The sequence below is a fragment of the Amphiprion ocellaris genome, chromosome 1 (genome assembly GCF_022539595.1).
Source record: "Amphiprion ocellaris isolate individual 3 ecotype Okinawa chromosome 1, ASM2253959v1, whole genome shotgun sequence".
In the NCBI taxonomy this organism is placed as follows: Eukaryota; Metazoa; Chordata; class Actinopteri; family Pomacentridae; genus Amphiprion; species Amphiprion ocellaris.
The window spans coordinates 3505170-3527600 of NC_072766.1; the positions used below are offsets into that span (position 1 = coordinate 3505170).

The 22431-nt window shown below is 44.5% G+C and overlaps 1 protein-coding gene and 1 long non-coding RNA gene across 6 annotated transcripts in view; one reads left to right on the forward strand and one right to left on the reverse strand.

The window, feature by feature from the left end:
* Window positions 1–22431, forward strand: part of LOC111565754 (uncharacterized) — a 245524-nt gene that overhangs the window by 35678 nt on the left and 187415 nt on the right. The gene's annotated exons all lie outside the window — the stretch shown is intronic.
* sema6dl (sema domain, transmembrane domain (TM), and cytoplasmic domain, (semaphorin) 6D, like) lies at window positions 463–21442 on the reverse strand. 5 transcript variants are annotated; one of them, XM_023265976.3, is made up of 20 exons: window positions 21194–21442; window positions 14587–14767; window positions 13963–14074; window positions 13118–13178; window positions 12826–12888; window positions 12605–12706; window positions 12316–12406; window positions 11955–12074; window positions 11533–11621; window positions 10493–10710; window positions 10284–10415; window positions 9497–9652; window positions 8132–8305; window positions 7631–7771; window positions 7334–7411; window positions 7149–7207; window positions 6509–6565; window positions 5831–6013; window positions 4581–4822; window positions 463–4471 (listed from the first exon to the last, which is right to left on the reverse strand). In XM_023265976.3, exons 2-20 carry the CDS (start codon window positions 14717–14719, stop codon window positions 3341–3343), a joined length of 3342 nt encoding a protein of 1113 aa, XP_023121744.2. In that variant the 5' UTR covers window positions 14720–14767; window positions 21194–21442; the 3' UTR covers window positions 463–3340. The 5 variants fall into 5 exon arrangements, with proteins under 5 accessions (XP_023121744.2, XP_023121743.2, XP_054861795.1 ...); XM_023265975.3 differs by lacking the exon at window positions 21194–21442 and adding an exon at window positions 20239–20861; XM_055005820.1 differs by lacking the exons at window positions 6509–6565; window positions 21194–21442 and adding an exon at window positions 20239–20859.

Genomic DNA, 22431 nt, shown 5'->3' on the forward strand with positions numbered 1-22431 from the left:
GTGTGTGTGTGTGTGTGTGTGTGTGTGTGTGTGTGTGTGTGTGTGTGTGTGTGTGTGTCGCCACAGCTCATTGGTGGCTTAGATCTCATGCCCCAAGCAGCAGTTAGTCCAGATGTTTGGTGTCTACAGGAACATAGTACTTTGGAAACTTTCCCACATGCTGTCTGGTGTGGTTGATTCTCTGCTGGCCCCAAACATCAAAACAACCCAGTTCTAAAAATAGTCGTCATCACGCTGCAGACTCTTAATGTCTCTGATAGTCGGCTCACAAAGCCCAGCGAAGACACATGCAATTTTCCTCCAACCCCAGTCGTGCTGTAGCTGCAGAACACATCGTATAGCTGTTAGGCTGGAATCACAGGGTCCTAACCGTCAGATTTTTAACTCTTCTCAGCTGCTCTCTCACACAGAAACATTAAATAAAATAAGAAACTGACTTACAAAACCCAACAAAGCCACTCCTACTGTGCAGTAATGTTTTATTTCAACTATACATGCCGTGTTAAAAAAATCAACAAAAAATATCATGAAACAAAGACCATCATTATTATTTACACATTCACAGTACAACTTTACAACATATCTACACGCTCAAATACTCTGGAGATCATATATACAGCTGGCCTCACGTTGCCATGTTGCACAGTATTTAAAATCAAAGTTACATGACAAAATCTGGTTTCATCTGCACATACACCAAAGCTCAGACTGAAATATAAAGGCTTCAATTTAGATTGCAACAGAAAGACCCAGTTCATATTGCAATGTACAAGGCAGTTGAGCAAGTGTATGTTTGAGTGTATGTCGTGTGATGTCAGTGTGCATGTGTTGAGTAGAAAAAGAGAGCCCAAACACTGGTTAGATGACAGGCAGAAAGTCTTTACATACAATCATCACTTGTAAACAAAATGTGGCTTTGGGCTAAAACAGGCAACTGACACTCGGAATAGGATTGCAGAACTCACCCAAATAATGCACCCCACCACTTGCTACGAGAAATGATCCCTCGGTCATCCCTACTGGCCATTAGAAAACAATTCCTGTCACTGCTGCAATCCTGGGGAATTGCAGATTCTGCACGACCGCCGGGCCTTGCCAACAGGCGACTCTCATGTGAACACTGTGTTGATACATTGGCTGTGGGCAGGATGTGCTGTATTGAGCCGACTGCTCCACAGTGCAAGGTCTCACCACCCTACATCCCACGGTCAGGAAAATACATTCACCGCATGGCACCTCTATGTGGTGGATTAACACCCTTCTTTTCAACACCGGCAGTAAACGAGAAAAAAACTGATTCATATCCCAATAAAATTACTGTTCTTTTGTATGACTAGCACTCACAAGCGGAATGTTTGTCAATTTGTTCTCCACATCACTTTCAGTTTAGATTAGGTAGTGATTTTTTCCAGCGGAATTCCAAATTGCTGATATAAAAATTGTTCATATAGCATCTGACAATAACATACAGAGGACCAATTGACATTGCCAATAATATATACTGTAGTTCATTTTGTGAATAAGGCACACAATGCACAGATTCAGGTTCACTTGCCTAAAAATATTCATACTCCTTATTTATAGTATTTAAGTATATACAGGATCTTGTCATTCCCAGCATGACTCATTTGGACACATTGGTAAATGTTGTCTTGATTGTACACTGGCCACTTGCAGAGGAAGCTGCACGGGAACAGGGGCTGCAGAACCAGCACGACAGATGACAGAGATGTTACATCCATGTATTGTTCTAGGGTCAGTTTAATAAACCTTTAATAGGGTTAATGTAGGAGAGAAACTCTAGTGTTGTTCTATTAGGGGACACACAAGTTTAACAGGATAGCAGTGCCCTGAAATGTTGGATTCATACACATGGGCTAAACCATTGGTGTTGCTTTAGTTTCGTATGGTAACCTCTTTAAATAAAACTGTAAAACATTACAAAAGCAAATCATTCTGTTGAAAATTAATTTATAGAATGAGATGAGAAATGCATTTTTTTTTTGTTCTTAATACCATTGCTACATAAAGACAGAGGACTCTTGAACCACCAGTATAATTCCTTCAAAGAGGGGCAGTGGAGGTTTGGGGAAATTTCAGTCCAAGAGAGACACATTTTTATCCCATGTACCAGTTTTAACAGTGCATTTGGTTGCTTAAAACTGTACTCCTTGGCCTCCGTCTGCAATATAACACACACTCTCACACAAGCAGATGTGCGCACCCATATCAGAGACTATCCAAGCCTGGTTGAGAAAAAATGCATCAAAGACAAACACCTATGTCTAAAACCAATAGCAGCAAATGTACTAAGTAAAATTTCCCAGTGAGTTACAGAGAACCTGTTTCAGAATACACCCAACATCCCCACAGCCGAGGCCAAAAACCAGAAACATTACAGAATGACACAAAAATACGGTTCAGGCTCGGATCAGAGGGGTTCCAACAAGCCCAAAAAAGAGATAATATTGTTGAAATGAAGGACAGTGTCTTAGGTCTTAAACACGTCTCAAAGTGCATCCTCTGGCAAGTGACACCACCCTCGATTACCAGATGGGAATGCCTAATATATGTGATGCCTTTGCACGAATCTGCTTTCCAGTCAACCAACACACATGCACACGTTCATTTGCACTCTTTTTCTGTTCGCTCGCTGCTTAATTCAGCTGTTCACGGTCATTTGTATCTTCAGAAACACACACACACACACACACACACACACACACACACACACACACACACACACACACACACACACACACACACACACACACACACACACACACACACACACCATGATTATTGATTTTCCTCTCCTTTGCCCTCTGCCATCTTACTACCAAAGGCATGGCCTACCTCTCCTCTCCGTTCAGTTCACATTGGTGGGAAGACAGTGCTCAAGGGCAGTGACAAATGAGACCCATTCTTCAAGTATTCCACTGTTTTTGACCTGGTACCACATGCACATACGCCGCAGCGGCCCCTGCTGGTGTCCTGAACCTTGAACCTACTATAGGAACGATTGACACCCGAGCCCAGATACAATGGGGAGCAGCAGACTGACCACTGTCCACTGTGTCTATCCTGTGGCTACCATGACAAGGGAGGGAGATGGGGTTGCAGGGAGCAAAGAAGCCCCAATGAGTATCTTTGGCCGTCTGTGCGATTATTCCCTTTTTAGTGTGAGTGAATGTGCATATCGTTTAAAGGGGGAACACACCTCAAGCTGATACACAAATACACACTAGGCCTTACCCCATCCGTACCCCACCCCCAAGCCCTCGGGGCTCAAAGCTCTATGGTCAAGGCTGAGCGCTCACTCAGAAGTGTCCATTGTCTTTTAATAACTGTACTTGTTGACCACTCGCATCTGTGGAGTCTGTGGTGAAAACCCATTGGGTTTAGGGGGCACATCTGGCTTTATCGATGGGGTCCGTTTAAGCCCCGTGCGAGGGAGTGAGCCGTGCCCACTGTAGCTGCTCTGTCGGGATACAGAGGACGAGTGGGCTGAGTGCATTCCTGACGCCACCACTCCTCCGTGGGAGTCAAGTCTGGAGGGGGGTGTTGGGGGCATGTATCCCCCTCTGTTCATACTGTGTTGGCGAGACACAGACACCCCCATAGTTACCCCATTTGGTGAGGTGGATAAGGAGTGCCTGTGAGAGGCACTCCGGTGGAGTTGATACCCCCCTCTCTGCCTCTCTAGGGTGCCCCCCATGCTCAGGCTTCCCGTCGGTGTGGTGGGAGTGGTGGGCATGGGCACATCAACCCTCTTGGTGGGGCTGTGCCTTGGCAGAGAGGAGGAGGGGGAGTATAAGGAGGCCTCACGACTGGGCACCTTTGGGGGTAATTCAGTCAGTTCCTCCATGGGCTCCAGTGTGAGATGCTGCCTCGGGCGGGGACCCGATCCCTCCTGAAGAATGGCCTTGGGGTTGGCCACAGAGTCATTGAGGTGTTTTAAAAGGTCATTTAGGGTATTTCTAGCATCCACAGACCTCTTCTGGTCTTTCCTACTTCCCTTAGAATCTGGTGTCTTGAGCTTCTTTTCAGATGAATGTGGCAGTGTATCATCTCCATTGTCAAGGTTAGAGTGGTCATGAGTGGCGTTGGGCAAGACAACCGCACTGGGGATGTGGGAGTGTCCCAGGGCAAGGTGAGGGTGGTGGGGGTTGGAGTTAGCAGGAGCAGGAGAAGAAGGAAGAAACTGAGGACTCTTGGCTGATGAGTTGGACTCCTTGCGGGGTCCGCTGACCTTCCCGTGAGCCCTCTCCCACTGGTTTTTGATGGGCTGCAGGCCTTTCTGCTGAAGCACAGGGGTGGACTCCGGTGTGGGCAGAGCAGCCAGCTCAGGGGGCTGACAGCCATCCCTCAGAATCATGGTCTTGGTGTCACCGTTGGGTGTGTTCAGGTCTTTGCCATTGCTTAGCAAATTGGTGTACAGCTTTGGAGAATCAATGTTGGTCTGGTACTCCTGGGAACATTACAATAAAATAAAAAGAATGAGATTAGACACAGTTTCACATCTTCTTCAACCATTACACTCCACAAAAACTGTAGCATTTGAGAAGTTTTGTCTGTACCTTTACAGGGCTGTCAAAGAGGCCGTTGAGTTTGACAAAGCTTCCAGTGGAGTCTGAGCAGGATGGTGCTGACTCTGCATCCTTGTGAACATGTCTAGGTTTACGAAGGAATGAATCTCGGTAGCAGAAAACAATCAGACCAGCCAGGAGGGCGCCCATGAGGAAAGCAGCAAACACACAGGTGATGAGGATGTTCATATGGACCATCTGGTTGGTCTCACCTGCTTGGATATCCCATACACCTACAAAACAGTGAGCCGTTGGTTAACCCCCGGGTGAAAAGATTCAAAGTGCTCAGTGATGCGTAACTCTCCATCCCACCCACAGCAGAAACGTGCATGTTTGTGCAAGAACACAACCATGTACGAGTTTCTGCTTCTACACCTCCCACCATTCAAGGTAACCAGTCACAGCTTCTATAAATATTGTCACATTCCTAATAATCTAAACCCAGATGAAGAAGAAATATGGTGAAAATTAACAGATGCTGTTATGTACCCACATCCATTTCACCATGTCTAGGAAGCAGTTTTATGTTAGTTCTGCAGGGAAGACGTGAGGTTGTCGCCTTGACCCACGTTCCATTAGAGGCTTTTTGTCATGCGTCCCGTACCAAAGTGTTAGCAGTGCACTCTTATCTGAGACAGAGAGCCAAATCAATGTTTTCGCAGAAGAGATCAACCAGCAGGAAATCGGTCAGAGGAAAGAGAGGCAGTGTTTGATCCCAGGTGTTCAGATAGCTGCTGCTCTACGGGAGGTTTGTTAGTAACCACAGACATTGAAAGAGTTAGTCATCCACCGTGCGGCCACGACAGCGATGTGGCAGGGGAGGCCCAGTCAATGATCTACCAGCCAGGGTAATCTGTTACTAAAGCTACGGTTAAAAAATCTATACTGGCAGAGAGACAGGCTAAAACCAAACAAAAGTTTTTAGAGAAACTACATGAGAAAGGTGAGTTTATTGATAAGAAAAGAGAAAAATAAATCATTCAAGAAGGAAAGAAAGAACAGAAGGAAATTACTATCAAAATTAGTACAAGAAAACAATATGTATAGCAAATTAAGTATGAAAATAAAGAAACTAAATTAAAATCTGCCATGTTTTCTAATAGAAAACCTTTATAGCTGCCTCTGTGTTAGCATATGTGTGCCTCTGTGTGGATTCACAGTTGTGTGGCTTAGTGAGAGTTGCTGGCAGCTATCAGATCAAGCTCAATGCAGCATGCTGGCTGCTTCCCTGTGGGCCTTACCCTCTTGGCCCCCTGGGATAGAGTCTAAAGAATGGGAGGTGGCTGGGTCATCCTGCAGCACAAAGCCTGAGCCGTAGAGCTCTGGACCAGGCCCAGAGCTGGGGTTCTGAGTGGGTATGAGTACTGGGGGGTGTATGGGACCACTGGGCTGGACAGTGACTGGCGCTGATGAAAACTCCATGTCTGTGGTGACAAACAAACTGTTAACAAACTGTGCAGATGAGTGTAAATCATACTGTTACCATCCCAGTTAGTAGGCATGGGCAGCGTGTGTGACAAAATAATGAATAGAAAACCATATCACAGTCAAAATTTTCACATTCACAGACCAATCATGTACATTTTTTGTTTTGAATTTGAAACGGGGGAGGAAAGGGAAGCTACTCGTGTTCTAAGAGGAGTCGGTACACAACAGTAAGGATGCTGAGGGATAGTGGGTGGGCATGCAAGAGGGAGGATGGGACAGAGCAGGAGGTGATGAGTGAAAAAGGTGGGAGTGAATCTGTGCTGAGACAGAGCACTGATATCGCCTGGTGGTTCTGTTGTTCGTCATGATGGAAATGAAGTGACATGAGCATTCAGGAGGTGAACAGATGAAAGGTGGCAGTGGTGGAAAAAAGGAGATTGGAGATGCTGAACTCAAGGAAAGAAACCATTTGAGTAAAAGATCAAACTAACCAGAGGTAGGGTCGCCAAATGATTTGTAATCTGGCGCTGAAGTAGTGCCCAAAAATGCTAAAAGAATTAAAAGGACAAGAAATCATTATAAGGGAATTCAGAAGTTTAAAAAAAAGAAAGAAAAACCCCTAAGAGACACTAAGAGTGCAGTTTGGTTGCTTTAACAACAGAGATAATAAAGCACTCGCTAGCAGTGTCGTTTTCTCACTGGAGGCCCTCTGGTTCTGATCAATACTGAGGTTCAGCCTGGGTCATGTTTAGCTGATACACATGAAGGGATGGATGCATTAAAGCGAAATCAGCAAAGGCACATTTTCTGGCCGTGAGATATCATAAGGCCTCTATCATTTGCACCGGCTGAACATGACCCCTTAATTGTACATGTCCATGTTTCTGCCTCACAGGTGGCATTAGTTACAGGTGGCCATGTACTGTATATGTAGATGTGTGTGTTAATACTGCACATAGACTAATGTAGGGGCAAGTTACTGGAGTGGTTACTGGTGTGAGTGTGCAGGCTCATGGTGTATGTGGAGATGAGTTTGTGTTTTTATTTGCGTACAGTGTGTGCATGTATCTGTGTGTGCGTTTGTACATGTCTCAGGATAGATGGCATGGCATGGAGATGGGGTTTTTGTACCTTGGCAGTCTCCGAGGTGGGCAGTGTTTCCAAATTCAACATCCTGCTCGTATCCAGCCCTGGAAAGAGACCGAAAAAGGAGACAGACACAGATATGAATCGAAATGTTGCCAAAGAAGTCTTGTCCCCTCATTTTCTCATCTATAATATTTGCGTTTCATATTGCAGCTGGGGTTTGAACTCACAAAACACCAGGCTGTATCCTCTCGCAGGCTGTGTGAGGCTTCCAGCCACAATAAGGATCCCTTGATGCAATGCAGGACCTGGATCCACACAAAAACATACAAGCACAGCAGGTTCAATCTTCCCGGAAAGTCCACTATAATCATTTGTGACTTGACTGAACATTAACCACAAGGCGTTGCTGTTATCATTCCCTTTATTGCATTTACCCGAAAAACAAAACAATAAAGTCACAAACCTATGACTGACCGTACTAAGCACATTTGAACCTCCTACATGCGCAGTAATGCGTCACTTACTTGTGGCAGGATGAGTGTCTTTCGCAGCGACTCAGGGGAACACGGATGACACAGCTTGAAAAGGCGACATAAAGGCTGTGTGTCTCTTTGTCCACATGCAGCGACAGGACACGCTTGTCATCCTCGTGGTTCGACAGGCACCTGGAGAGAGAAGAGAGAAACCTAATCAGAGGTCTATCAGATAAGTCTGTCTACTGTTTCAGTCTCGGTAGATTTAATCACTTGTTAAGTGAAAGGAGTCACATACAGCGTTCCCCCTCACAGTTTAACAGGATTTTCACCTCTGACACATGGCAGTGTGCATGTTCGCCTCCACAAATAATCACAACAAAAAAACCACGCACCCATACTGTGCATGCAGAGAAAGCAAGCAGACACTGCCATCTGTGCGAGGAAGTTTCACCTTAAGAGTTGCTGACTCCTCAGCTAGCAGTCAGAAGGGGAAGAGAAAGAGAGAAGAGGAGCAGACAGTGAGAGGGTGAGAAGTGCACGTATCCCTACTTGGCCCTGTTGAAGACGTCTATCTCCTCCAGAAGCAGGCTGTCATTCAGGGATACAGATGAGGTCTTGGCTAAAACCTTGAGGACGATCCCTGACTCGGCCCCGATGAACACCACTGTGTAGTTCATGTGGGGTCCTGCTTCGTTGTCCACGGCCAGCGCTGTCATCCTGTACCTGTAGACACACAGATCAGCTGTTACTCACTGGAAGGCTCACCTAACTTATAAGAAGAAGCAACATTTCAATACACGAAGCAATTTGTCTCGATTTTTTTATTTTTACAAAATTCATCCTAATTGTTTTACTATTTTGTCTCAAAATTCTTACTATTTACATACACTAGACACTTTAAGATTACCCTGTGAATTCCAAGAAGTTTTTCTTTTATTTTTTTGCTTCTGTCACATTTGAACTCATTATAATCTCATTTTTCACTGCAATATAAAGTTCTGCACCTCAATGCAAATGGCACAACCATGGCTAGATGTAGAGTGAAATCAAAACTTTGTGCAAGATGTGAAAGTTATACTGACATAAATCCTAAAAAAGAAAAAAAAATAGTTGAATTTCTTTATTTATTTTACATACAAAAAAATGGAATCAGCTTAAACAACATTTGTCCAAGTTCCCACACGTGTTATTAATCCTAGTGACTCTAAACATTATGGGTATTTTACTTTTAATATCATTAAACGGTTTCCATTGTTGTCTCCTGTCTGCCATTCATCCCAGTTCAGCTGAAAATTTCCAACATTTTTTGTAATGTGACTCTTGGTCACCTCTTGAGTCACGACTTGTTTCATGAAATGGTTTTAATTTTCATTTCTTTATTTATTTTATCCTTCTCCCAATGGACTGATGTGTCACAGATGAGTAGTCACAGGATTTTCAGGAAGCTAAAAGTCTGACGATTCCTTCAGTTTTCACAGTTTCGGCCTCTGATTAATGGCGTCATTTTGGTGACGTTTCAAACTTGCCAGAGGATTCTGTAGTTCACATTTTTAAGTTACATGCTTCAATGCACTGCAGTGTGTCAGTAAATCTTTACATACTACATGAATAATTGTTAAACTGTCATGTAAAGCTGCATTAGAAATACTGAATTGAACGTGTTCAATATGGATTGCACTGAATATGGAAACTACTCATCTAAATTTTGGCCAGTGTTTTATTAGCCAGTCAGATGTTAACTTTTACATTATTTATTGTCAAGCTGTTTGTGATTAAAGACTAATGCAACAGGAGAAGTTGGCATATTCTGCACAACAGCACAAAAGTTCAGATTCCTCAATCTAAGATATCCATAAAATCCTCAAATTCCAAAACTCAGGTGTCTCATTAGCATCAGCATCGATGTCCAGTTACCTGACACGTGTCTTGGTGAACCAAGGCTCATCCCCGATAGAAGGCACAGCTGTGTCCATGAGGGGGTGGGACTTGATGAACTGCAGGGTATCGTCCGGGAACTCCACGGAGCTCTTAAAGGACGCAGCTGGACCGTGACCTGCACAGCACCCGGGTCTGGGATGGAGAGCGCACATGCACAGAGGGCACAAGGTCACAGATCAGCCCATACGATCACACACCAGGGAGCAATAAGAACGTCCAGTGAAATGGATGGAAAAGTGCAATGAATGGGTGAAGCAGAGTAGCAGGTGCTTGTTAGATCACAAAAAGGCCTCAGCTGGAAAACATAAAATATACATATGCATGGTTATCCCCCATTAATGATTCACTGAGGTAATTAGGTGCTTCGTGGACTTTGTGTTTTGGACCGAGGGCAGGGCTACAAATATACGTGCTGACTGTAAAACGACTTAAATATGCAATGCGTCTAATTATGCCAAATTAATTATTTAATCATCAGCAGATGGTGAATGTGTGTGCTGGGTCAAAACTAATAACCTGGTCCCTTACTAATAAAAAGGGTTTGATTTCATTGGGTTTAACCTGGACAAAGAAGGGTTAAGAAAAGGAGTAAAATGACAGGTGCTAAACAGCTGCTGAGTCAGGAACCACCTGCTCTGGAGAAGAGCATGTTTGAAATCCAAAATGACTTTTTTTTTTTTTTTGCTGCTTTGTTTTTGCTCTTTTGGCTGTGCATTATTTGAACTTGGAAACATTTTGAGGAAGAGAGAAGATCAATCATTACCGAGGTTTGGGCAGCTTCTCCTCTGGAAAAGGAGTCCATACCGAGTCGGGAGTCTTCTGCTCTTTGAACCGACCCCAGAATACTTTCTCGATGTCGGCCATGGAGAAGGCACACACTGCTGACCCTGGGATGCTGCGGAGAAGGAAGTGCATCAATATCAACGCTTGATTTCAAAATTTTGCATCCTCTCCCCAGCAGCTCTGCCTCACCTGTTCATCTGCGTGGTGAAGACGCCCACCACCGAGGGAACTCCGTTGATGTTGATGATGTCGGTGATGGATTGAAGCACATCGAAGTAGAAGAAGGACTCTCCTGGCACGGAGCAGTTCAGCCTCGCCTTCACAAAAGACGTCCAGTGCTTCTCCAGCACCCGCTGTGACCCGCCGACGTCATTTTTACAGATCCGGGCCACGCGGGAGTACACGACCTACGAGGAGCAGAGGTTTAAGAGAGACTGAGGCGAGGGGAAAGTGAGGAAGGGCGTCTCGGAGAAAGTCACTAAAAACACTTCAACATGCTGAATAATGCATTTCTCCATCCTGTAGCAACTCGGCACAGATGACTTAACAAACACTCTCATATTTAACTTGGTGTGGGGAGATTGTTTGCTGACTGGAGCAAACATTTAAAGCAAGAACATGTCCAATCGCTCTGACTGGTTTAATGCAGCACAGTGTGATAGTGTGTTTTACTGCACATATTACCAAGGCTTAGAGCATAAATGAGGGACGTGAAGCAGTTGGCTAAGACAGTTTTTAATAATTTACCAGTGCAAACCTCCATCAGAGGCCAGGTGTCACCCCAGCATTAGTAGGGTTGAAATATTTATTAGCTGGTGGCTGATGGAAGATGCCGGCTTCCTGTGGCTTGGCCAGACCAGCTCAGAGTGAGGCACGGTCAAATCTGAACACAGAACAGCCTAATTCCCTCTGCATGAATGTGTGTGTCAGAGAGAGAGGCAGACACAAAGCGTGCAATCTCTGGGAGACAAATCCTCTCACTGTGTAATGGTTTTACATTAGCAGAACATTCCCAGGAAACACTGGTGGTTTGAAATTTCTCGTGCATTCTGATGTGATGTAGTGTCATCGCTTGAATGGCTCCCATTACCACGGGGCCCATTTAGTGGCAGGAACACATGCACCGAGGGAGGTGTATGCCTCCTTTTTTGGGGGGGGTGATAAAGGCTTGCATATGCTATCTGTGTAGAATATGTAAAACATCATGAACAGCAGGTGCACTGTCTTACCTTGCCCAGATTGCTGTGCTCCACTGCAATCTCTCGGTAGAAAAAGTACACATAATTCCCATACTCTGCTGCGTGCAGGAAATGAGGTTCTGAGGAGAGACAGAGGCCGAGAGTTGAAGTGTATTTCTGCACCGTCACCACCACTGTGCATGTTGAATATTTCAGGGATTTGTACAAGGCTGTATATGACTGGGGGTGACCTAGATTGGCTGGGAGAGAACAGGCCATATCCCCACGGAGCTTGGCGAGGCAGGAGAGCGCTCTATCACTCCAAAAACAGCTCTGACAGCCACGTACATACATGCGCCACGCAAAGGCACCATGGGTGTTTAATTAGCTGGCAGGTAGACACATGTTACCTCTAGGAAGGCGAAGGGGAAATAGAAGTAAAGATGTGGAGCGATAAAGAGGCGCACGCTTACCTTTCAGCCATTTGGAGTCATATTTGATGGTTCTCAAGGCTGATCCATCACCCATACTGCGATAGATGACAGAATCACTGGCCTGGAAGTCAGCTACGGTTGCAGAGTACAGCTTCCCTTCTAAAAAATCAAGAAGGAACACGGTCACAAAACAGAAAAAAAAAAAAAAAAGATGCACGACTCTTTGATGCTTTGTTTCTCTTCTTTTATAAGGCTTAATTGGCTGAGCTGTTATCACTACAGGCACAGTTTTACTGTGGCAAAGACACAGAGGTGATAATGAGAGCATAAGTAGGAACACATTAGTTCTTCTTCAGCAAGACTAACTATGTGCGTGGGCGGCTGTGTGTTTGACCCTTACCAGCGAAAAGGGCAACGTTGGTTTGTTTGGAGTCAAATGGGCACCGTGCCAGTCCATTGATCTCTTCCCCATCAAACTCCAGGTTATCCAGCTGAAGGGAACACAACAGTCACCCACACATGAAAGGTTTGCCAGTGAAAACAAATACGCACAGAAGCACCAGTGTGAATATGAATTAGTCAAATGAATCTAGTCAAATGCATATAAAGAAGAAATCCAAATGCAGGGCATGTTACTCCAACTGGTATTTACACAAGATTCTGTGTGTGCCGTGGCCCTGGGTACTGACCCTGTAGTATCTGCACATGGGGTTGAAGCCGTTGGTGCCGCAGATGAACACCAGGTCGTCATTTCTGGGCACCAGCACTTTGATGAAGTTGTGGCACTCATCCTGGAAACAGACACACAACATGGGATTGTGTTTTTTTGAAAGGCAGCCAGCTCACAGTTTAAGCTTCTGTTCGTATGATATAAAGAAAAGGCATGTGGTTAATGATTTTTTATACGTACTCTGTGTTTTCCCTTGACGGCACACATCTCTCTGTCAGCTTGGCCTGATCGCCATGTTAGCTTCTGTAAAAACCGACACGGCACATTAGCCACATGCACTGGAACATGAAACACACACACACACACACACACACACACACACGATATTCACTCATGCACACGCACACACAGTCCTTCCTTTTCCACTCTCTCATTTTACAACCTGTCCAGTTTGTGATGAATGGCTCAGTATTTTCTACGAAGCCCCTTTTAGTGTTTGTGGATTGAGAGCAGCTTGTGGCGAGAATCTTACCCGGTAAGGAATGATCTCATTCCTGTAGGATTCTCTCAGACTGACAAGGTACACCTGATCTCTGTGGATGGACACAAACAAAACATGCAACTCAGTAACACAACACGGCCTGGAATACACATACATAAAACACACTTAGGGCTTTTCTAGCTTGTCGAATGCTGCCATTATCATTTTTTCTCTATTCTTAGAGGAATTGTGATGCATAATAAGCTGCTCATTTGCATTATTTTTCTATTTATTTGCCATCATGAGCATATTTTATGTGCTGTACTTGTCATTAGAGGGTCCTTGTTTACTGCAAACCACATCTATGAACTGTGTTTTACATGACAGTCTGTTCTCTGTCAGTTTCAAAACATAGAAGCACATTTTCAAGCATTACCAAACCATACAGAACAACAATTTGTGTCACTTCTATTAAAAAACAAACATGCAACCGCTGCAAGAGTGGGCTCCACCTGACAACAGAGATACATGTGCTGGTGATTACAGAGGCTCCAGAGGTGGGAGTTTTATACTGTAGATGTCGAGGTGATTTCCTGCTACAATATTAGTGCTAGCGGTCAGATTAATCCCGGTCCCCATAAATACCAAAAAGACATGTAAAGATGCCAAGAAATCCCTGACGACACATCAGGCCGGGATGATAGACGCCTTTAGCGGATCAATACGAGCCATATACATCAGATGCAGGCCTAGAAGCCACAGATCCAATAACACTAAGAGCTTTTCCCCTCCCTTATGCCACTGTTTACCTGCCAAGGAGTGACTGAGTATATTGGTGTGGGGGAGATGTTTGAAAGAGGGAGACGAGCGATAGGGAGGGGGTGTGTTGAGTTTACCTGCCAGCGATGAACAGAGTGTCCTGTATCTTGGTCATCAGCTGAAAGTCAAGGCGATGCTGCGACTCGTTGCCAGAGGGCCTGCCTCTGAACACTGGGTACCTGCGCACAACTGCACACACACACAGACACACTGTTAACGGGAAGCTAATAGCACAGGCTGCCTCTCTTGCACGGATAAACCCCACTCACCTCCTGCTGCATTTAACTCCACTGTACTGATTAGACATAAATATGCTGTGCATGTGTTTTATACAAATCCCTCTGCAATTAAAATAATGGTGCAGGAGGAATAAATAGGAGATCTGTGTGTCATTCTGCAGCTGCCTTTGTCAGCACATCTGTTGTTCCAGTACATCACAGAGATGAAAATAAAGTTCACTTAATGCTAAGACTGACCGTACAGCACACTGATTTTATTAGTATGGATATGGCATGCTAGTGTCTGAACTGCTGACAGGACGGGAGGGAGGAGGCTGCAGGTATTATTTCTACTTGCAACAATACAATGACTGGAGGGAGAGAAAAGTGTTTTTTAAGGATTGTTGCAGATTTTTCCAGTGACGTTGCGCTATGTGTAATTTAAACCCCGTCTTTGCTGAGCTCATTTGCGTGTGTACTCACAGTGTGCGTCAACGACATCGAGGGGTACGATGTCCTCAGGGAAGCTGACTGCAAGGAGAGTGCGTGAGGCTGTCAGCAGCAGCAGCAGCAGCAGCAGCAGCTCACTGAGCAGAAGCGCAGCTCTCTGGCCCATGGCTGCTCACAGACGACACTTCCTGTTTCACACCGGTGGAGATGTTACCTGTTAACACACACAAAAGCATGCTTCTGTTGCTTCACGTGTAATAAATGTCATGTTAGATCTAGCATACTGCTGTACACGGTGTTCTTAGGAGCCAAATCCAAACCATTTGTTAACCTCAGGACAGCAAAAATAAGAACAGCTTCTAGGGGGAAGTTTTTCCTTTCTTGCTGATACCCACTATGTTGGAAAAACACAGACATAATGCACACATAACGTCCTCTCTGGTTTATTGATGACTGAGCTCTCAGTGGCAGTGCTTGGCGTTTCCCCTCTACCTTTCCCTGCATCTGCTGTCTACGGGAAGGTCAGCCAACTGACCGGTGGGGTGTCTCGGTATGTGTTGGATGCAGCGGAAGTCCACTCTGTTAGGAACGTGGCAGGCCTGCTGTCTCAGTACATCTGTGCTCTGATTGGCTCGTATTGGGCCATCGCTAATCAGCACATTGCAACTTCATCACCATCAGTAGTGTAGCCTCTGCTCTGACCTTAGCAGACTTCTATCAACACTCTGTTGGCTGTTATTGCTCCGGACTTTCCTCAGGGCCTCCGTGCTTTATTGCAGAACAGTGATTCACTCCTATTTGTATTATGAGTTCCTACTCGTGAACAGTTGTTTTGACATAGTAGTAATTTTTGTGGATAAAGTTTTCCCAGCATCTGATTGTAGACATGATACACCAACAGCTACTTTGGTAATAATTTATTGTGGGAGTGGCAGCGGTTTAGTGTGTATGTTAGTGTGTGGAAGAGTACTTTAGAGACAGACTGTGTCTGTGCATATTAATGATCGGTGTACATTCAAATATTTATAAGGCAAACAAATTATTCATGCAGGCAAAGCCTGAACGGATATAAACAATTTACTGGGAGACGTCACACAGGCAGAGGGATGGATTAGCTTGGAGCACACTGACACACACACACACACACACACACACACACACACACACACACGGCTGCACATACATAATCACTCTTTCAAATGGTGTAATGCAAAGACTGATGCATGTGCGTGTACACGGACACACACACAGTATTGACTCATTTTTCAATTAGCCCCAAAGCACACCTGCTCCAGTGCTGTCTGTGAGCCCTGCCTGCCAAACCATTAGTGCTTTGATTGATCCACACAGGAAACACGGCAGATCGGCAGCCAGAAAAGGCAATCTATGGGCATATCACAGCAGCCATGTGAGAAGTTTGTAACTCTAAATCTGGTCACGGTTATCTTACAAAATGTTTTTCATTGGTTGGGCTTATGCAACATTTCCAAACACCCAGCACTAAAACCCCTAAATTAACTGATACATATGGTTGTCAAGTGAATTAATTATAACACACATGGTTGTCAAGTGGAAAATTAGGTGTTGTGAGGAGCTTACCTGACAGCCACAACATATATTAGCCTTTCTGTTTGCATGCAGATTACATAACATGAAATTTGGCGGCACAGCTTTTATGCCAACATGTTGATAGAAAACATGAAGCGTGTTTTTCAGCCTCTAATAATCCCATTTTGGCCTCAACTTACTGTATGGGGATGTGTCACTAAAGAGAATGGAAGTGGTGGTGAGATGGAATCAGAGCAGTGCCAATGTGTTTTAGTCATCAGCAGTGTGTAATCATGGCTATTCAGTCCTCCGTGGGATACTGAGGCCTTTAAAAGAGCAATGTCATTATGAGTGAGTAATGCAGGGCCTGGATGAGACGACGCTTCATCTCAATCAGTCCACTTAGTGGTTAAATTACTGGTTTGATGTTTAAACAAAATAGGAAGATATTACAAGGGCCAAAGGGTTATTTTCTCTTCGTATAACTGCAAACATTGATGCTGCTGAAGTAATCACTATTTCTAATCTAGACACAAATGAATCTCTGGACACAAACGATCCGCCAGATCTATACAGACCAAGAACTGTCAGGAACTTAATCTAAACGAGAAATGATGACACTGCCCTGAAAAGAGAGGCGGCGGTGTTCCTTAAAAGCATCGCAGCAATTTTTTTTACTACCTGGTTCAGATGCTCTCGCACCAAGAAATGTGCTGTGTTAAAATCCAAGCAATAAATTGCTGAGTTTCTAGGAGAAGCCTGGGACAGGAATAGATACCAAAGGCTCAACAACAGAAAAATAGAGGAACTATGAAAGGTAAATAAACCGAGCTCCGCATTTCAATTCTATAGTGCTATCGTACCGGCTGCAGGCTCTACTCTCGGAGCCCAAACTCAGCTTGTGTTCGCAGGCAAATCATTTCCTTACTTGTCAGATTTTACGGTCCTGCTCTCTATCCCTCCTTCTTCAAAAGCACCCACATTCATGCCACTTTCTTCTGTCATTCTTCCTCACTAAACAATTCAGCTGACAAAAAAAAAGCAAAGGCAGAAGCTGGGTACCGATCTCCCATGATTCCTTGCATGGTAATAGCCATGCTGCAGAGGCTTTCCTCAGAAACTTTAATGCAAAACAGAAACAGAAGACATCCAGAGGTCAGTGATCTAAAATTACTTCTCAATCTCTAGTGAGCCCAGCATGTTTTCTATTGACTATTCCTTAGCGCTCTCTGGTTCCTGCCCTCCAGTATATACGTGTGTGTGTGTGTGTGTGTGTGTGTGTGTGTGTGTGTGTGTGTGTGTGTGTGTGTGTGTGTGTGTGTGTGTGTGTGTGTGTGTGTGTGTGTGTGTGTGTGTGTGTGAGACTGTGTGTGTGCACATATAGGCCTCAACAAGCCTAGAGACACTGGGCTTGTCACGCAACTCAGTGCCATTCAGCCTTGCCTCACTCTACCTCTGTTATTACAGGCTTTCCAATGTCCTACAACCACACACTTTCCCTGCTGATGTTGTTGGCTCGGGCCCATGGTGTTAAACATGGGGAGGGGAGCGAGCGAGGGGGATTGCTATTTCTGCTGATGGTGGGTGTAGGAGTCTGTTAGCCCAGTTCTGGTAGTTATAACGCAAGCTTGAATGTTCCCAGCTTAAAATGACAGATTGACACATATTCTCCTCTTAGCTGTGCTTTCAGCAGCATATGTAAGCCATAACCTCTCCTCCTCTGCAGCCCTGGATGGATGTGTTGGTTTTTTTTTTTGTTTTTTTGTTTTTTTGCAGGGAGGTCCTACTGGGAGGAATTGGGGATAATAAAAGGATGGTTAACAACAAAGATGCGTGAGGCTCCGTAAATTGTGTGTGAATGTGATGGGTGGATGTAATCCCTGCAGAACAATGACTGCTGCTGCTGCTGCTGCTTGAGGCTCCTTCACTTGTCATTTTGCACCATACTGAGCTGTAAACCTAAAAGCAGAGGAAATCAGATAACCCAGGAGTTTGGTTTTAGGCATTTCAATCCTCGCGCTTATTGTGTGTCTAAATGCACAAGTAGGCATGCGTGACTGTCTGTCCAAAGCTGGATATGTGCTGCTACACGGTTGTCACAACTCTCAACTGTGGCTCTGAGAAAGTAATCAAGATGCAGCCACACAGGAGAGCGAGCCAGACAGATGATTAGAGCAGCTACCACACAGGCCCAGAAATGATTACTACTCCTTTTCCCTCTTCAGTAATAACCAGTACCCCTAATCGCATGCTATTTACCCAAGGATCACTTTGGAGGGGCTTGGTCGGACTTGTTGCTTCAGAGATTTGGCACAAGGAGACGGCTCTACAACCCTAAACCGAGCTTCCCTCCCTTTCTTCTCTACCTTTCCGAGAGGAGGAGTGAAACAGGAGAAAGGCTGTTCTCAGCAGTAGCTCTATAGTGTAGCACAAAGGCCCTGAGCTGCAGGTGTGACCAAGAAACAAAAGGGGCTTTGGGCAACTCCACACAATAGAGCCCCACCCCCGGTCAGTGGACCTCTACGTTCAGAGGAGGCTCCTAAAGGGGACATCAGAGGAAACAAAGCAAACTGTATAAACATGCTGACTCCAAATGTTGCACAAAGGGTCAAACTTTTACCACTCCACCAGTTATATACCCAACAGTGTGATGTGTGATGAGCAGTTTGGGGAAACCATTAGGCTGTAAAGGGTTAATGCTGATCACTGTATGGCTTAATGGTGGTTGTTCCAGGGTTACAGCCAACTGTAGTGGAGGTTAACGGTGGTCGTTCTGGTCACTGAGTTCTGACCCTGCAGCCAGTGAGGCGGAGTGAGACACACCAACCAGCTGTGCTGTCAACAGACCCGAGACTGGTTCTGGTGTTTGACCTGGTTATGCTGTGGAGCTCCGGCCAATATTATCTAGTTTTTTAATTCCGGTAGAGTTAAACTCTCGAATCTCTGTAGCAGAAATGAAAATGAAATCTTCCTTTATTTTTATTAATGGAAAAAAGAGTAAGTTTGGTGGCAAAGCACAAAATTTTTAACTAGAATTAAACATGAGTGTAAACTTTTGTCAGTAAAAATACAAATCATGAATAACACCAGGTTAGCCTACAGTAGCATCTTAAGAATAAACCCTTCTGCTGTTCGGCACATCTTCTGCTCCACAGCCCTTAAAACATCTCTAATATCCACACTTGCGTGGCTCTTTATGAAACAAATGAACCATCCCGATGCTCTCTCTTTCCCTCATTCCTCTTCTTTTTCTTCATTCTCTGGTCATTTTTTAAGTTTTGCGTGGGGATCTTCCGCTCCTGCTTTGCGCACACAATTCACGCAGCAGCCCGGGCTCTAATGCTCGCATTGTGCCGACTGGGACATAAAGGCATTCAAGTTTTGTCCGTGGTAAATCTTTTCAGAACCCTTTAGTGCACATGTAGGACTCGCACAAAAGACAACAAAGACGCGGGGGACAGCGGTGGAGTGACAACAACAGTGATGGGGCTGCGTTTAACTGCCTCCACAGCACTTAATGCATGCACAGGGCTGGGCTTTTCCGTGCTGCTCTGCCTTCCACAGAGGTTACGAGCTCTTCTGCGATTTATTATCCAATATAAGAATAGCAATGATGAAATTGGGAATACATTAAATAGATTAAAAGGCCTCGGAAAACGACCAGACTATAACATTCATGTTTAGCTGTGCGTAATGCTCGTCTTTTATTGTTTAAAAGCCATCTGTGACTGTGGGTTCAATCATGTACAGGTTGCCTTTTTTTCCAAGTTATTTTTTGTGAAGCAAAAACGCTTAAATTCACGTTTTGATCAATCTAACACTACTTGCAACAATGGAAGACACTGTGAAACTGTGGCAAAAATAAGGGCACTTTGCTGCGTAAAAGGGTTGGTTTAAGTATTACACCGGCGTGGCTCTGATATTTCTGACAACCATCATCAGTAGGATTTATTTTGCTTATTAAATGTGCTTGATTCTGTTCACAAAGTAGCTCTCCGGGTAGACTGGGGAGCATTGGTCATATATCCTATATTAAATCCAAGGTCCGCCTTAATAATACTATGCTCCAACACAGGGAGTGAATCCAAAAAGCAGGAAAAGACTCACTTTATCAATAATTAAACTGAGGACACCTACCTTAAGTATCCCAATTCACGCATGAACGGGGCAGTCCGACTGAATGGCATATTCCTTTGGTAATCCATTTACGAGAAAACACCCAGCGTGTAATATTCCTGTTATTTCAAGCTCCATCCGGACCCCACTTTTCTGTCTGTTTTTTTTTTCTGTTTTATCCAGCTGCGCACAGATTTCAGCTCCGCTCCCCACATACGATCATTTTCTGCCTCCTCTTTGCCTCTGACTCTGTCTCCGTCCCCGGGCCCCTGTGCTCTGATGAGTGATCTTCAAATGCTCTCTGCCATGACCACACAGCCGCCCCCTCCCTCTCTTCATACACCGAATACACCAGCCCCTTTCCACTACGATTAACTTTGGGAAGCGGAGAGAAAAGACATAAACACTAACGATGCGCTATCCTCTTACTACGCCGCTCTCTTGACTCCAATCACTGATTTTAAAACAACCAGAAGCGGTGCGGAGAGCGCAGATCCACCAGATAGAATGATCAGATTTACGCAAAACTCTCATCTGTGCGTATTTTTCCACAAAAGACGCCAATCGCGTAACTTTGCGCACAGCGTTAACGACTAAAAAGCTCAATCCCATAAAGATTTCTGGCATCTTTAACTAGCTCATAAATACAGAGCAGAGAGAGCAATTTAAATTAGTTTTTTCCTCTCCCTCACGCCGCTTTTATTAGCGGTGGAGAGGCGCTTCCGAGCTGGACAGATCAGATTTTTGCCACCCTTGTGAGGAATGAATGAACACTAGACTAGATTGATGCGTAAAAATAGTCCGGAGCTGAACTATTTCTGTCCTGCACCCTTTAGTTTTTGCACAGCAGCATAGCGACGTGGTCAGAAGAAATATTTTGACTTCTCTCTAGTTTCCCCCCCACCACCTTCGACTTTCACTGGCATAATGCGTCGCAACAAAGTAGAAAAATCCAACGTAGCTGCAAACAACTCACCTCATTTGAATTGATTGTTTTGTATCCTTTTTGCGTTGCTGTAATCCTGAAAAAACGCCAATATTTTGCACGTCGTAGTGAATCAACTTCTCCTGGCTCGGAGAAAAACAAACTAATGCACGGCAAATGGTGTAATTCGACCCGTGCTAAGTCAATCCATCCAGTGAGAGAACCGCAGCCTACCAATAAGCAGCGCTCTCGCTCCAGTCCCTCCCCCCATCATCCGTCTCTCCTCAGTTTGGTTCGGGCTTCTCGCTGCCTCGCTCTGGCTTCCTTCCTTTCTTTCCTAAAGCCCGGAGAGAATGAAAAAAAGCGACCCCCTCCTCTCCTCTCTCCTCCCTCTCAGCTCTCCTCCTGGGTGACCCCATATTGCCCCCCTCCTCTTCCTCCTCATCCCCATCCCCCAACAGCGAGTCAGCAAGAGGGCCTAGTTAAAATCATTTCAGCTGAGTTGTGGCAAGTCGGGGGCTGCTTAGTAAAAACACAGCTTTGGACATGTTTGGATTTAAGGATGAGATTTAGCACAAATCTGCTTCTGCTTCAGCAGAGCATCCTGCAACTGGACTTTTCTGTTAAAACTGGTGGAATTATTAATGACAGCAGTAAATAAAATGCAAGAAAAAGTTTTACTCTTGTGCCTAATAACTGTGTGCTCTTCACACACAAACTGATGCACTTAAATGTTATTTAAATTAGAAACTCATGACAAACAGATTTTTGGGTGAAATCAAGCCCATTCCTCCATAAGGATGGCAGATTATCCTATCTTTGTTTAAACTCTATATGTATGCGTTCTACATTCACATGTAAGCATATAAACAACATGCAAGGCCACACAAAGGAGGCCCATTTACACAGATCTCCTTCTACTTCAGCACAGAATAACTGTATAATTCCATTAAAAGTTGAGTAATCATTAATGACAGCAGTAATGAGGTCCAGGAAAAAAGTTTCCCCCTCGTGTCAAATAACTCTGCAAACTCAAACATTTTGCACACTAGCTGTGGTACTTAAATGTTATTTAGAATGGAGAATTTCATGCCATAAGAATATTTTACTCACAGTCAAACTGTTTTTCTTTAACATTATTCTAAATTGAGAAATCCCAGCCATAGAGGTATTTGGGTGGAAATGAAACTCTGTTTCTCTATAGGAATATCAGATTATACTATTCTTTTGTTTGAGCTCTGTAAATATGCATTCTACATTTACATGTAAACATGTAAAGAAGAAGAGAA

Bases quoted from the DNA above. Each gene is read 5' to 3' on its own strand.
- sema6dl (XM_023265976.3), bottom strand. From the start codon at position 14,719: ATGGGCCAGAGAGCTGCGCTTCTGCTCAGTGAGCTGCTGCTGCTGCTG. The intron at 12,889-13,117 runs GTAAGATTCTCG...CGGTTTTTACAG, and splicing joins ATGAGATCATTCCTTACCGG to AAGCTAACATGGCGATCAGG. The intron at 6,014-6,508 runs GTTAGTTTGATC...TTGTCACCACAG, and splicing joins ATTTGGCGACCCTACCTCTG to ACATGGAGTTTTCATCAGCG.